The sequence below is a fragment of the Diorhabda sublineata genome, chromosome X, assembly GCF_026230105.1.
Source record: "Diorhabda sublineata isolate icDioSubl1.1 chromosome X, icDioSubl1.1, whole genome shotgun sequence".
Lineage (NCBI taxonomy): Eukaryota > Metazoa > Arthropoda > Insecta > Coleoptera > Chrysomelidae > Diorhabda > Diorhabda sublineata.
The window spans coordinates 27,993,238-28,008,969 of record NC_079485.1 but is presented as its reverse complement, the minus strand read 5'-3'; the positions used below and the strand labels follow the sequence as shown (position 1 = coordinate 28,008,969).

Below are 15,732 nucleotides of genomic sequence, written 5' to 3'. Positions count from 1 at the left end.
CTGACTTTGCTAAAAGCAACCGAATAGATATCATTTTCATAATTTCCAGGGAATCCTCGTAAAAAAATAATTTATAAGGGTCTTCATGATATTACTATAAGTATTTTGCCATATTTAGATTGTTTTAACTCGGCGTGGGACACTATGTATAAACAAGCACCGGGAGTTTGATTATGTATTGCATCCAATATTCTTTTGTCACCATTTCTGAAAACGCAGGAGTTATATATAGAACTAGCCATTGAGTAAAGAAAAAAAGAACTATAAAGCCACTTTTAATAAAGTTAATGCCTTCCTTTATTAAAAGATGGCGATTTATTGAAAACACTTTATTAATGACACCACGTGCGCGTGCGTACTTGTCAAATATTTCACAAAGTCGAATTCATTTAAATCTCCGTTCTGATAATTCCCTATTCACTCTTATCAGTATTTTGTTCTCTTTACGCATAGTTAATATGTTTTAAGTATCTGTTGGTTCTCCAAATCTTAATCTTGAATGTTACCACCCGGTATATCATTACGTACGTGATATGTAAAGTAAGTGGAGGCGCAATCGTGGTAGTACCAGTAGTAGTGTATGTTATGACGCCTACAGGCTGGATAATAAACAGCAATAGACCGGGAATCGAATAGGCATAAGCAATAGGGAATGCAGAATCCGCACTGGCGACAAGGTTATGGAAATTATTCTCTCATTGGAATGCCAACAACGCTACTGTTTGGCCATAGTGTCGCAGATAGTGAAAATAATCTCAGTGAAAAACTATACAGGGTAAATTTCGATTAAACTAATTTTTATATAATGAAAAACGTATACAGCATTAGAGATTGAAGAAGTGCAAACATTGAAAAACCTCTTTATGTAACTTATGAATCTTTTGATTGTTTTTGTGTGCCAATTACCAACGCTGTCGAGATACGTTAAACTTTAAGAAAAAAATAAGATTATGGTTATTTATTCCTATTCAAAGATAAATTGTAAGAAAAATGAAGAAGAACAAGCTAAATTGGTGTGAAAATATTCTCAAAATGAGATCAGATTTATAAAGAAAAGTGACAGAAACAGGAGAGGCCAAATAAAGGAGATAGACGAAATTGGGTACAATAGGAATCTGATTGTTCCTCCTATGTCTGCAGAGACAGAAGGAGGAAAGAAGAAGAAATTCTCGTGATTTGTTTTTTCCCATATTTTTATAATAAATCAAGCTACAAATATGCGGTTTTTGCATCTAAAATTTCAATTCAATATTCTATGGAAAACTAAAAATTTATATAGGGTTTATTTCTTAACAAATAGGTTATTTTGGAGTAACGATGTACACCGTATATTTCTAATCGACTTATGCGTATGGTTATTCATAAAATTGAACTTATATTCAACATATTTTTTTGTAAGCCCAACATAAATTGAAATTAGTAAGTTACCTCACTTTATGACCACACTGTATATATAGTCGGTCTAAGTTGCAAATCTCGTAGCTCCATAGCATCAAATTTTACAGTAAACACAAAAAACTTAACGATAAAAAATGTAAATGAAGACTTGACCTGTTTTTAGGATTGAAATAGTGACCAGGTATAAAATTTTGGAAAAATAACTGATGAAAAACAGTTCAAGTAAATTAATACGGAGTTCGATTAGTTTCAAACCAAATGGCGGTTTGAAATTGCGAGGTTTTTTATTTAGACTTTTAAATTGTAACATATATAATTATTTTTTTTTATTATCTCCTCAATTAATTGGAATACATCTGATTGTTTTCCATATTCTAATTATTTAGTGTGAATTTATATGTATGTATACTCCCATTCGGTAATAAATATTCATGTAAGTATAAGTAAGTAAAAGTCGCATGAACATCCAAGTGTGATGTATAGGACAAGCAAACTTGTTGCATACAATATGAGTAAATTCTCTTCAATTTATTCGTTGAAAAATGTAAGCCTCGTTTACTTTAATAATTCGTGCAATCTGACGTCGGCTTGCTATATTTGGTTGACATTTTCTTATAAGTACTACGCGGAATATAAACGTTACTATCTTCATTTTATAATTAATTTGAATACCTATAACCTCACAATGTTTTACTTTTACATTTCATTAACTTGTAGTAGATCCCACGGTCTAAACCGAACCAAACGTAGATGATGTTAAGTTACTACAACTAATGGCCGTTCCAGTTTCATCTCATTCTAAAAGATCTTGTTCAACGGTGTATTCTCGAGGAATGTATAAATAGACCACCCAGTACCATTTATCAGCGCTAACCATAAACTTAACTATAAATGGTTGTGGAAATGGGTCAGTAGTCACTTCGAAATGGTGTGTATGGGTTTAATCGTTTGAATAGGGTCGTTTATGTGTATAGTGTCATCAATTTGTAAGGAGTGTTTATTATTAAAGGCGTTTATATATATTTGCACTTTTTTTTATTTATACACAACATTGCTTACAAAATCAGTAGAATTTTATTATTGTACACTACAAAAAACTAACAAGAATACGAAAAACGACACAACAGTTATTTTATTCATCTTATTAACTGTTTTTGTTCACCACAGATTAAGAGTACACAGTTTGTGTTTTAGTGGACATTTATATATTAATATTGATTACGGAGGAGCGTGAAAAAAGAAATGGAAATAACATTCTGTAAACTCGAAGAGGCTGCAAAAAATTATGGATTAAGAATAAACCCAGAAAAAACATAGTATATGGTGTATATGGTGCTAATACTAAATGAAATTGGTAAAAAGGAATATATAGAGTTTAAAGCGGAAAAAACAAAAAATATAAGGTAAAAAAAGTTTGTGGATTGGGAGCAACACTGTCAAATCAAAATGTAGAACCGAATTGGAGTGCAAAAGAATTGTGAAACCAGTTGAAGAGAGATGAGAAAAGAAAAATGAGTCATGGGCCTTAAGGGCATGGTAGTACTGTACTGATTTTGGTGACTGCAAGTTTTATGAAGCAAACTTGAAACAGCAACACAGTTCAACAAGAGTCAGCTGAAGCTCGAAATGCGAGAGTAACTTCACAAGCCATGAGAAATATCAGACGAGTCCAGATTTTGTCTATGTACTCCAGATCGGAGAATATCTTCAACAAATTTTGAGGAGGGGCTATAATGTTATGGGGTAGAATAACGATTAACTGCTCTTAGGTAAATTACAGAGATTTTGGAGCCGCATGTTATTTCCTATGTCCTGTTTATAGGCAACGACTTTGTGTTAATGCAGGATACCGCACGTCCTCATGTGGCCAAGTATACCAGTACTTCAAGAGGTAAATATTTTAGTTTTGGGACTAACCTCTACGCAGCTTGGACTTAACCAATATAAGAAGAAAGGTAAGACTTGATATCAGCTATCTTTCAACTACTGCAAGAGGTGTTAATGACTGAGTGGGATAATATGAACCAAAATTACTTGGAAGACACAATTTAATTTATTTAGTTTTAAAATCATTTACTATATTTTTCGATTTCCGAGTTTTTCTAACTAACATCTATACATTACTTTTATATAAATTTTCGTCTGTCAATAATTTAAATTCAGATAACAATAAAGACTACCTGAAAAGATTTTCAAGAGTAGAATCTATTTTCAACATAAATTTCATGCTTTATAAATATTTTTGAAAGTTAAGAGCTTTTCAAAATTGGTAAAAAATCTTTTCTAAAGAATCTATATAACAAAAAAACTAAAGAACGTATGAATTTCTAGTTTTAATCAATATAAGGTAGACAAATGTGGGTTTTATTTTTTTAAAATTACATAGTCCAAATGTTTGCCGTTACGTCAGACACATTCTTGGAACCAGGCTCCGGTATTTCTTGCCAGAGATTGTCGCCAGGCTTCTTTCGTACATTTTATTTTTGAGATACCCCCATAGATAAGACCCGGAGACGTGGATGGTCAAGGGATGTCACCGAAACGGCTTATTAATTTGCTAGGGAAGAAATCACGAAGCAGCGCTATGGTATCCGTAGCAGTGTGTGGCGTGGCGCCATCTTGCTGAAACCATGTCTGTGAAATGAAGGCAGGATGTTCTCTCAATGTTGGGAAGAAATAATCGTTAAGCGTTCGCCTATAAGCACCACCGTCTGCCCTTAACGGTTTTCAAAAAAATAGGATCCAATTAATCTCTTGCTTGACAACGCACACCAAACCGTCACTTTGGGATTGTGAAGTGGCTGTTGATGTTTTGAGCGGGGGTTTTGTCTTTTGGGAAACCTATAACGAAAATTTTGCTTGTTTACACTTCCATTACAATTGAAAATGGGCTTCATCACTCAAAAGATAGTGTTCACCGTGCGAAATCGTTGTCTCACATAAATTTTTACGCTTAAGCGCTTGCACAACTTGAATTTTGAAAGGATGAAATTTGAGATTCTTCTTCAATATTTCGTGCACTATTTTTTGGAAGCCCGGACGGACTGACGCGAATTATCGCGCAAACTTCCTGCAACGAGTTCAATGTTTTCATTCGTTTTCGACGTCCCGCTGGGTCCCGGTCGTGGGTTGTTTTCTGCTCGGAACCCTCGCATCCATGATCGAATCAAATCTTCACTTGGGGCGTCACGTAACCGTCGAATCTTCGACGAGCAATTGCAGACGAATCATTTCCTTTGAAATATGCTTCGATTGCAAACGCACGTTGTTCACCCGTCCACTGCGACATCGCCACTAAATAATCCGCACGAATGACGATACCAATGCTGCCCCCTCCCCGCTCCACTGCTCAATGGTATCGGAGAAATTCGAAATTCAAATTCTGCCACTAGACACCCATTATTAATATTTTTCTTCAAAATAATAAAAAAAAACAAAAACAGTATCCTGTTATATTTCTATTGGTAATAGTTTGTATTATCAAAAATTGACAGAATAGCCCATTGTTGAAAAATCAAAACCAGACATCACAATCTCACTCGATTGTGGTAGAATCTACTTCGATTTAAACCAATCTAAATGTTCTGTTTATATTTCAATTTAACTAGATTTATTGTTATGAACCCGGATATCAAAGTTAATAAACATCTCAGTTTAATAAACAGTTTTTAAATATATTTTTTATTTGAGATGTTCTAACATCTGGTTATTTGCTATTTAATAATCTGCAGCTATAATTAAACATATTAAATAAGCTTATCTGGACAGACAATCAATATACCTTTATTCAGTGTTTTAGATCATCAATCTTGATGTATACATTCCACAACTCCCCTAAGTATGATAATAAATATTCAGTATTAGTTATTTGATATAATACTTGCAATGTCTTATATTTAGAAGGTATACTTTCTAATATAATCATGTTCCGAAGGATATCTTTTCAAAACAAATATTATTGAGATAGGTAAAATATTATTTCAAATACTAAAAGAATAATTTTTAGTAAAGCTAAAGGCCGCTTGACATGATGCAAGATAACGTGCAAATAATTGCATGCAATTTATTGCAAGGTCAATATATTGCATAGATGAATATTGCATTTTATTTAATATTTGTGTGCGGTTTAAAGATGAAAATAACAAAACTAGGTAAAATAAACGGGAAGAAAGTGGCAGTGCATCCCTAGCTTTAATTATAACTTCTACTACTTTGCTTTTGGACTGTGATAGACAGAAAAGAGTATTAATCAAAATCCCAACCTCAAATTTCATTTAATATTTTGTACGAAAGTCAAAGCCAAAAGTAACTAGATTTCTCCCTAGAATTGCAATTTGCACGCAATAAAATGACATCAACCCAAGTTGCTAGTGTGAGAAATTGCATGAAACAATCAGCTGAACTTCTGCGCATGTTTTTGATAAAGAAATATTGCTTCTTGCAATGCATTTCACGTTGTCAAGCGGCCTTAAGGTTACCACTGCAAGTGCAAGTTATGCATTATATATATACAGAGCAAAAATGAAATCATCATCAATTATGGTAAGATCAAGGACTGAATTCATTCAATGATATTTACAATGTAATTATTATTTTCTTTTTTTTGTATTAACAGAATTCTAGGAATAAAATGTGAAATAGCTCAATCAAATTCAAACGAAGCCAAAATAAGTACTAACTCGTACTAAATTATTGTACTAGTTTCGTAACTCAAAATTGTACATTGCATATAAAAGAATGCAAATTCGTATATATGAACCTCATTGTTTGGGATAGTCTTCAGATTCTATCATTCAAAAGAGACTAAATATTATAGCGTAGATAAGGGTGTGAATGTTTTTTAATAACACAGTTGTTTGACAATAGAATTATTAAGGAGGTGGTAAGTTGTAACGAGATTTATAATGTTTAAATAAGAAATTGATTATTGTAAAGAAAAACACGTATTTTAGTAGTAAAAGCATGAGTTTTATGAATATAATCGAAATATTATTCTGATTTTGATATGATCACTGGTCTGTGATAATGTAGATTTAAAATTGTGATAATCCGAAATGTGTTCCTAGCTATGTGATGAAATTGTTAATTTAATTAATATCTACATCAACAACAAACCCGATACATTTGAAAACATAATCTAAACAAAGATCTGAAATTTGTTATTGAAAAAATAATAAACGAGGGCCAAAGCTGCAATTAGTGCGTATTTCAAACTTTGAAACATGTTATATTTAATACAGAGATTTAGAAATATATTGAGTAACGGTTGATTTTTAGAGAACAATATCTCTACTTAGTCATGCATTGTATAATTTTAATTGAATTTTCTATTTCAACACTATCGCGTTTTATTGTTATTTAGCAATTATTTTCAGCTCCATTTTAAATAATGATTTATATGCAATTATTATACAGGCCTATTTTTATACGTTAATGTAATTCGATAGATTTAACATTTGTTTTCTCCTTTCATCTTATAAATCCTCTTCTGATTTCACTAAAAATTTCAGTATGGATTTTCAAAAATTCTTCCCATCGGTTGCCATTGTAGCCTTTTCTGATATTTCTAGTAAACAATGTGGAACAAACGGGTGTTATTGTTTTAAAAATAAAATAAAATGTAAATCACAATGTCACCAAGCCTCCAGGTGCTGCAATTAATGATTGATTGACATGCAAAAAAAAATAAATAAGACTTTTTTATCCTATTTTTTTTTATCTTATTTTGTAAACCCAATAGTCTGTTATCCGAATTTTAGCTAACGTCTCAGGAGAATAGATAAACGCTTGGTCATTTTTCGACGAATAATCTATTGACCGGCATTTAGCTAATACTCCGGGAGAATAGGCATGCGTGGCGCGCCATCAGCCAACTACCTATCATCCTGGGATATTAGATAAAATCCCAAGTTGTCTATTGACCAACGACATCTACATCTTCCCCATTCACTTACTTTTTCTAATATTTTTTTATTCGTTCTTCGCCGTTCCCTGGATCCAGAATTGTTCTTATTATTTTAAGTTCGTTTATCCATAACATCTCTTCTTCTATTTTCTTTATTGTGATGGTTCCTGAAGATACATTGATAGGAGTCTTATTATTGTTATGTTTATTTAGTCCTTATTTTGCTGGTTTCTTGCCATTTATGTATCTTCAATCTTTGTCTTCTATTGCTTATTATCACGCCCACGAATTTAATTTTGTATACTCCCCAAATTTTTTATTTCCCATCTTCATTTTTCGACTTTGCCCTCTTTTTCCAAATCTCATTATCTCAGTTTTCTTCGAATTTCTTTGTAATCCTATTTGAAGCCCTTCTTCTTCATTATTTTTTTATGATTTTCCTATTTTCGGCTGATTATATGACTTCAAGTTTTTCTTACTTTTATTTTTAATTGAAGGAATTCAAGAGCCAGATTTGACAGCATAGCTAACAGTCAGTCCCCTTATTTAGCACTTTCAATTATTCCAGCCTCTTCTTCTCTTTTTTGTGTAATTGCCATATCTGTCTGTTGTTTAATAGTGTGTATGATATTTTGATTTTTGGTCACTATAGTTTGATAGTGTAATGCATCCATAGTTCTTGCATTCTTGCTAATCTGGTGATAAAATTGAGAGAGATAGTAGAAAAATTTGGGCATAAATGCCTTTCTCTAAATAACTGCCGCGGTTTCCCATAAAGAAGGAAGGATAACTGATGTTTCAGAACCTTGTTTAGAGCTGTTTAGATAAAATCAAAGAGATTTATTGCATTGATATCTAACCATGGATGAAACCTGCTTTTACCACTACCTTCTTGAATAAAAATGGTTGTTTTCTGAATGAACTAGATTGACAAAACCGGACTATGTATGTTTGGATTCACACGGCTATTTGAATGAGGAAATTTCGAAGGAACGGACCCATATGCGGAAGAAAAAAATTCTCTTTCACAAAGACAATACATCGCCTAACAAGTCGATGGAAACGGTGGTCAAACTAAATTAATTGAACTTCGAATTACTTCTGTCTTACATCAAACCCCTAGAGACTTTCATCAGTGAAACAAAAGCATATTTTGAGCCGAAACAAAAGTTATTATTGTTGTCATTATTGTATGGAGTAACATTTGCTTCTTTAATTTCACGATCTTTTAGTCCATTTCACTGGAGATATATACTGGGTAGCAAAGACAGAAAAAATTGTTGAAAATCACTATGATATTTGATAATGGAATTATATAAAACCACCTTGTATGGATTGATTTAAATATGTAGCTGTGGTTCAATGTTGGAATTCCAGCCAAATGTTTTGGTCGTATTAATTAATGCTATACCCTAACATAGTCAACTGATTTATTTAAATTTATGTTTACAACCATCTTATAGAGATAGCACTCGTCGCACATTGTCGCCTAAATACATTGGATCTTCCAGGTAGTACTGCTTGTCAAAAGCTTTAATGTATGCACTAACTTTCGTAGAAACAGCCGTATGTGGTGTGGTGGCTTCTTGTTATAAATTACAATAGCTATATTAAAGTCTATTATAAAACTGTGTCTAGTCATGTTTTATGTATTATGTAATTTCTGAAAATAATTGATAAAATATGTAGTAATGAGAAACAATGTTTACCTGTGATTATTTGTATCGATGCGCATTGAAAACAACGAAAATTATATATATATATATATATATATATATATATATATATATATATATATATATATATATATATATACCTTCAATTTTTCTTGAATTGTCATTGTAAGTTAAATGGTTCCATACAGGATATGGAATTGAACTGATACTGTATTTAATACGATAAGCTGAAAGAGTAGCTGCTAACCTATGAGACTCAAAGGAAATGATTTGGTTTAATTATACTATAGAATGCATAAGTTATCATGAGTTGCTGTACTTCAGATGATTGCCATACTGAACAAATATCAACCTTAATATGATGGAAAAAATGGAAACTTCAAGTAACAGTCTTTTTTTTTTAAATAAATGGAAAACTACCGAAACCACCAGGTATATGATATTCACTGACGCTTCCCAATTGTAGGAGCAGCACAAATACATTATTAAAATTTAATTTCAAACCGGTAACTTCTTCATATACTGCAGAATTATATGCAATACTACAAGCAATCAAAAAATTCCCAATCACTAAATTCAACAGACTTAGCTCACTCCAAACTTATACCATCACTCAATAACTCGTGTGACTGACACACAGATGGCGCTGCCATTGGCAAATTCATATAACGTTTATGAAGTACCAGCTTTCCAAAGATTATGTTTAAAATTTCATGACATTTTGATCAGTCAGAAAAAAGTGACGGCCATTTCAGTGAAGCTACTTTTGTTATTTTTAAAACAATGGATTCAAAACATTTGTTATTGGTTTGCTGTATTTAAACGTGGTCGTACAGATATCGATGCTGGTGAACGTTCTGGTCTTCCACTTGAGGTGGTTACTCCAGAAAACATCAAAAAGTCCACAAATTGGTTATATTTAATCGTAAATTGAAATTGCGTAAGATAGTTGAGGCCGTAAAGATACCAGAAGGCAGTGTGTTTACAATTATTTATGAACATTTGATCACGAGAAAGATTTTTTCAAAGTGGGTGCCGCGTTTACTCACGGTCGATCAAAAACAATAGCGTGTTGATGATTTAGAGCAGTGGTTAGCTATGTTTACACGTAAAAAGATTTTTTGCGTCGATATGTGACAGTGGATGAAACATGGATCCAGAACTTCACTCCGGAATCAAAAAGATCATCATCTCAGTGGACTGCAGCCGGTGAACCACGTCCGAAGGCACAATAGTCAGCTGAGAAGAACATGGCTTTAGTTTTATGGGATGCGCATGAAATATTGTTCATGTACTACCTCCAAAAGGAAGACATAATCAATAACAATTACTACATAGAGTTGTTGGATAGTTTCAATGCAAAAATCAAGAAAAGCGACTTCATAGTTCGAAGAAAAAATCACTGTTTCACCAAGACAATGCACCGATTCACAAGTAGATGGCAACGATAGTTAAATTGAACTAATTACACTTCGAATTGCTTCTAGTGACTACTGGTTATTCGCTGATCTCAAAAAATGCTCGCCGGTAAGAAATTCAGCTCAAATGAAGAAGCAATTGCCGAAACGTGAAGCCTATTTTGAGGCAAAAGAAAAATCCTTCTACAAGCACGACATCGAGAACTTAGAGAAGCGTTGGAATGATTGTATTGCTCTTGAAGGAGATTACATTGATGAATAAAATTTATTTTTGGCAGAAAATGTGTTTTTCTTAGATAATTACTTACGAAATAACGATCTGCATGGGAAATGGAGATAGACTCTGTAAGGTAGGTATCCACTAAATTTGCAAATAGTCACGAACATCGAGGCAACCTGCTTCTCGACAACACCAGCCTATAGAGGAAACTGAAGAGGACAAAGCCCTCTGAGTTAATCATCTAAGTGCTTAGTGTAAAAGCAGGGCTAAGTGAGTAATGTTACATATTAGTGTTAGTATAAATAATAATAATTGTAGGCTTCTACTGAGTAAGACTTAGATTACAGACATTTATAGTAATATAGGATAGAACAAAATTGTTCATTGATCTTCATAATGATCTACCTAACCTAAATAAAAAGCGATCCCTTAGAGCTGAGCTATAGAGCTCATCTAAGCTAGAATTTCTGAAACCGTTGGTGATATTCATACTGAACACACTGTTTACACTACCTCTATACCAACACTCACGATTACACTGTCTGAAGGTAAACTGTCTTCAGTCTCTGAAGACGATAACTTGGTCATCGAAACGCGCGTCAGACAGTGTAATTGTGATTGTTGGTATGGTGGTGGTGTAAACAGTGTATTCAGTATAGAGCTCATGTCTTGTGAGAATTCTTTTATATCAAATAGAAACATTTGAAAGGGCGAGATTCGGAAAAAATCAACCCTAGAGACATATACGAATTGTAGACCACATAATACTTCATTACAAAATTTTTACTGAATAAATGGTTCAGTAGGCCTTCAATTTTGCTCATAAATAAGAGATGATAAGTTTTTGTTGATTCCTAGTAAAAATTTCCAACATAAACTCAATGTTTAAATAATAAAGCAAACAAACGTACCCAAAAATAAAAGTGTTGTCTAGTTGAAATAGTAGGATAAAATAATTGAATAATGATACATTTTTGATACATTATCAACAATATGCCGATGTAAGCAATTTCCAACGCAACACGTAGATGCAAATGTGTTGAAAACATTCGTATTAATTCCGAGGCAGTTTAATCAAGATACAAACGGTGTCATTTACACATTATGATCAACTGTTAATGTCGCCGATATTTATTATATAAGTACAAAAAGGCAATACCGTTAATTATAAACAAGCATTAATTGTTCCATAAAATATATTTCTATGAAAGGTATGTCTGCAGATGAAAAATTAATGATAGCGTAGCTCGAGTGGTTTATTGCTTCAGTTATAATTGTGATATAAGCGATATATTTGACAAAATTATGAATACATATAGATATGTCTATTAAAAGCGAGTACAACGAAGTTTATTATTATCACTGATTATTAAATATAGCTTGGTTCAGTTATTTATGTATGTACTGAATGAGGATGAAAAGTACAAGCCGTCTTTCAGATTGACTTTTTCAAATATCCATTTTTTACAGCTGGAAATAAAATAAAACAACAATTTGTCTTCTGGCAGTAGACTGCTAGTAAGTATCCTTACTATCCATTGAAAATTTTCTCCTTTCCCATCCCATCAGTTTAATATCACTAATCGACAATCAACTACCGATTTCTAGCATCATCGCGGAGTGCAATACTGAAATGAACATATAATGCACGTTGCATGTTGACTAAATAGCGACTACTGTTAGAAGAGGCATTGAAACAGGCGCTGTTTACATATATTTCGGTATCTGCAAGCACGAATTCCCTACTACAAAATGGGTATCCACTCCACACACAGGGAAAATAACCACAGCAACAACAGAGGATTTCAACAAAATGAAAATGCTCCTTAGCGAGTATAAAGAGATCGAGTGGTACACGTATTTACTAAACTAAGATAAAGCAAGGAAGCTAGTCATCAAAGACCTGGCTGTAAACATCCTCGCGTCCGATTTCGAAATCGAGCTGAGGAAAAATGGACTGAAACCCAAAAAAGTATGGCAACTCACGAGTCGTACACAAAAAAATGCCAACAGCAGCCGAAAATTACTACCGATATTTAGGGTAGTAATAGAGCCCGCAGATACATGTGCCACACAAAGATAAATGTGGTTGAACAGGACCTATACAATGCTACAGGTGCCACAACGGACAAAGCACGTGCAACATGAACAAGCACTGCGTAACATGCGCGGGAGCGTACAGGGTGGCGGAAAACAACCTCAGCAGAACAGAGAATCTGAAACACAAAAACTGCGGAGGTGAGCACCTGGTGAACTACATGGGATTGCACAAAAAACCCGTGGAAGACAGGAAAAATAAACAAGTCACGAACACCACTCAACCAGAAGGCAGCTACGTACTAGCTGCTAATAAAACGCCAGCTTCGGCAGAACAAGGAACGCCTGAGCTATTGAGTACGCTGCAGAATATGCAGACACTCATTGAACAACAGGTAAAGTAAAACGGGAGACAACAAGATCATTAGGCTAAGTTTGGTTATTATAACATTTATAAAAAATATAAAATCACAATAAAACAGAAAACAAAAAAATATTTTTCCATGATGGTGAACCCACTAGAGGACACACCAGGACACGGTAACTTCGCAGTTCATAAGCAAATGACGAGTTATACATACAAGAAGGTTAGAAAGAGTTGGTCAGACAACAAGGCTTACTAGGTAGATTGTAGCCTTGGAATCAACCAAGAAAAGGGGTGATCTATTGTGTGGATTAAAATCACTTCTTACCAATGAACGAATAACCACCCTATCCTCACCCTTCTCATGATAATAAAGTCGAAACGTCGAGAATTTTTAAAATTCCAACGCGGTTCAACCCGTGAACTTAATGTTTTAGTTCTACAGAACGCCTGGTATTTTAGGCGAGTTAAGGAACCGCAGTTGTAAAACAGCCGTTCGGCAACTCGCCTGGAATGTCAGGCGTTTTGCAGAACGCCGGAAATGACAAGCAATATAAGGAATGACGAATAATAAAATCTAGTCGCAGTTATTGACAAAAAATTTATTACTCTATGTTATCATGCGGCATTTCGCACGTAACACGTAATTTCACTTGATTTCATACGTAAAATCGAAAATTCGATGCGTCGATTTTTCCAGTTCTCTCTGTTTGCCAGAAGTAAATAATAACACAAACTGCCGGTGAGTTTTGCTTCTCGTATATGCGACAACGTATCAGTCGCGCTATGAAATCGTCTGTCACGCCACCTAACCTAACCTAACCTAACCTAGGTGTTCTACAAAAGTTTGCTCTTGCCTAAAAGCAAATGTCAAATGCAACAGTCACTGTCACCAATCGGGGCCTTGCAAAAATAAATAGTACTGCACAATTAACTCGACAAATAGTTGTTATGGCTTGATTTTTATAAATTTTTTGTATACAACAACGACAAAAACGCGACAAATGTAATTGAATAAATAATTTTACACATAAATTCTAATAGTTTTTATTATTCATCACTCATTATCATTGATCATATTGCTTGTCATTTCCGGCGTTCTGCAAAACGCCTGACATTCCAGGAGAGTTGCGCAATACTCGACGAGCCGTTCGGTAACTCGCCTGAGAAAGCCAGGCGTTTTGCAGAACGCCTGGAATTCCAGGCGAGTAGCCGATCGGCTGTTTAACAGCTGCGGTTCTCTCGCCTAAAATGTTTTGTTCTGTAGAACGCCTGGTTCGGTAACTCGCCTACGACACATATATTTAATAACGGTAAATGACAGAATCCATTTTGATACTGAGATGTGACTCTCGAATTCCGACCATGTTTGACTCATAAATGGACCTGGGCTGAAGCAACGGGATCAGCCCTCGTAGTTCTCTAATATGAACAAAGAAATGCTACATTTTTGTTTATTAGAATAAAAAAGATTTATTTATATTAACCTTATAACAAAAATGATTTTGAAATAATTTGATTAGATTTTTGGACAAAAAACACGTGAAAAAATTATTAAAATAGATTTAATTCCACAAACGATGCAAATTATCTATTCACAACTAAATTATTATAATCACGAAAACTGTTACGTCAATTGAATATTTCACTTCTAGTGCTTTTTCACTGGATATGTTGGTTAACGAAAGTATTAGTTTTGTTTTTGTTACAAAATATGTAACACCACTGCCAACAATTCTGAAAGATATCGTCTAAGGTAACTATTCTGAGGTGTGGGTGGGAATACTACTGGTTGTACTAGGTGGGCCAAAATTACAATACTGCAGAGTGAAAGGCAGATCCGGATCAGCCGCTTAAGATACAAGGTCCATCGGTTATTTATACCATACGGAGTAAAGCGAAAGTTCCTTTATTGCTGATCAATTTAATGTAAAATCTTGTTTATCGCGAAGACAAGCGGCACGAGACATTGGTACTGCTGTGAATTAAATTAATTATGTTAGGCAATCATTTTTTTGTGTTAATAAAAGCACACCCACATCTATATTTTGCTCTTACGCTTCAGGCAGTTATTAATAGTGAGGTAATATTTGGATTTCAACAACAATAAAAATTGTAACAATTTGTGTTACTCTAAAGAGAATCTGCAATAGCCTTCGAAAGAAAATGATATCATGAAATCATGATTAGTAAAAATTGTTATTTTCGATCTCTTAATCTCAAAAATAAGAGCTGAAGAATTTTGGTAAAACTAAATAGAATCATATCAATTCGTCAGTCGATTTTTATCGTATATTGATTACTAGTCAACTAGTATCATCGGGGATAAGTGATTTTTCTCATACTTACCTTTTGGTCTCCAAATCTCATTTGTCGCCTAGCATTCCTAGAAACATTCATTCTACATAAAAACAGCCGAATTTCATCACTAGGATTATTGTTGGATCCTGTATTTACTGGCCGTCCCAATTCACATTGGATTGCTTGGTGATCTTGCTTATCAATTATATCATACACACTATCTCCATGAATTAAAAGATCCTCCTGAAATAAATAATATATATTAGGCATACAGATTATACGTTCTTACCAATCTGCTAGACACTCCGAGTTTTTTGTAAGTTTAATGCGAATTTAGAAAAATTAAGGGCTAACAGAGAACTTGAATAAGAGCTTAAATCGAGTTTATCATATAAAATATTTTTTTCATTATA

At 33.7% G+C, this 15,732-nt stretch overlaps 1 protein-coding gene across 1 annotated transcript in view; it reads right to left on the bottom strand.

Moving 5' to 3' along the window:
• Positions 1 to 15,732, bottom strand: part of LOC130451071 (PAS domain-containing protein cky-1) — a 228,265-nt gene that overhangs the window by 11,378 nt on the left and 201,155 nt on the right. The window contains exon 6 of the mRNA XM_056789868.1: positions 15,368 to 15,562. Within this exon, the coding sequence (XP_056645846.1) occupies positions 15,368 to 15,562 (195 nt within the window). The remainder of the gene's footprint in view (positions 1 to 15,367; positions 15,563 to 15,732) is intronic.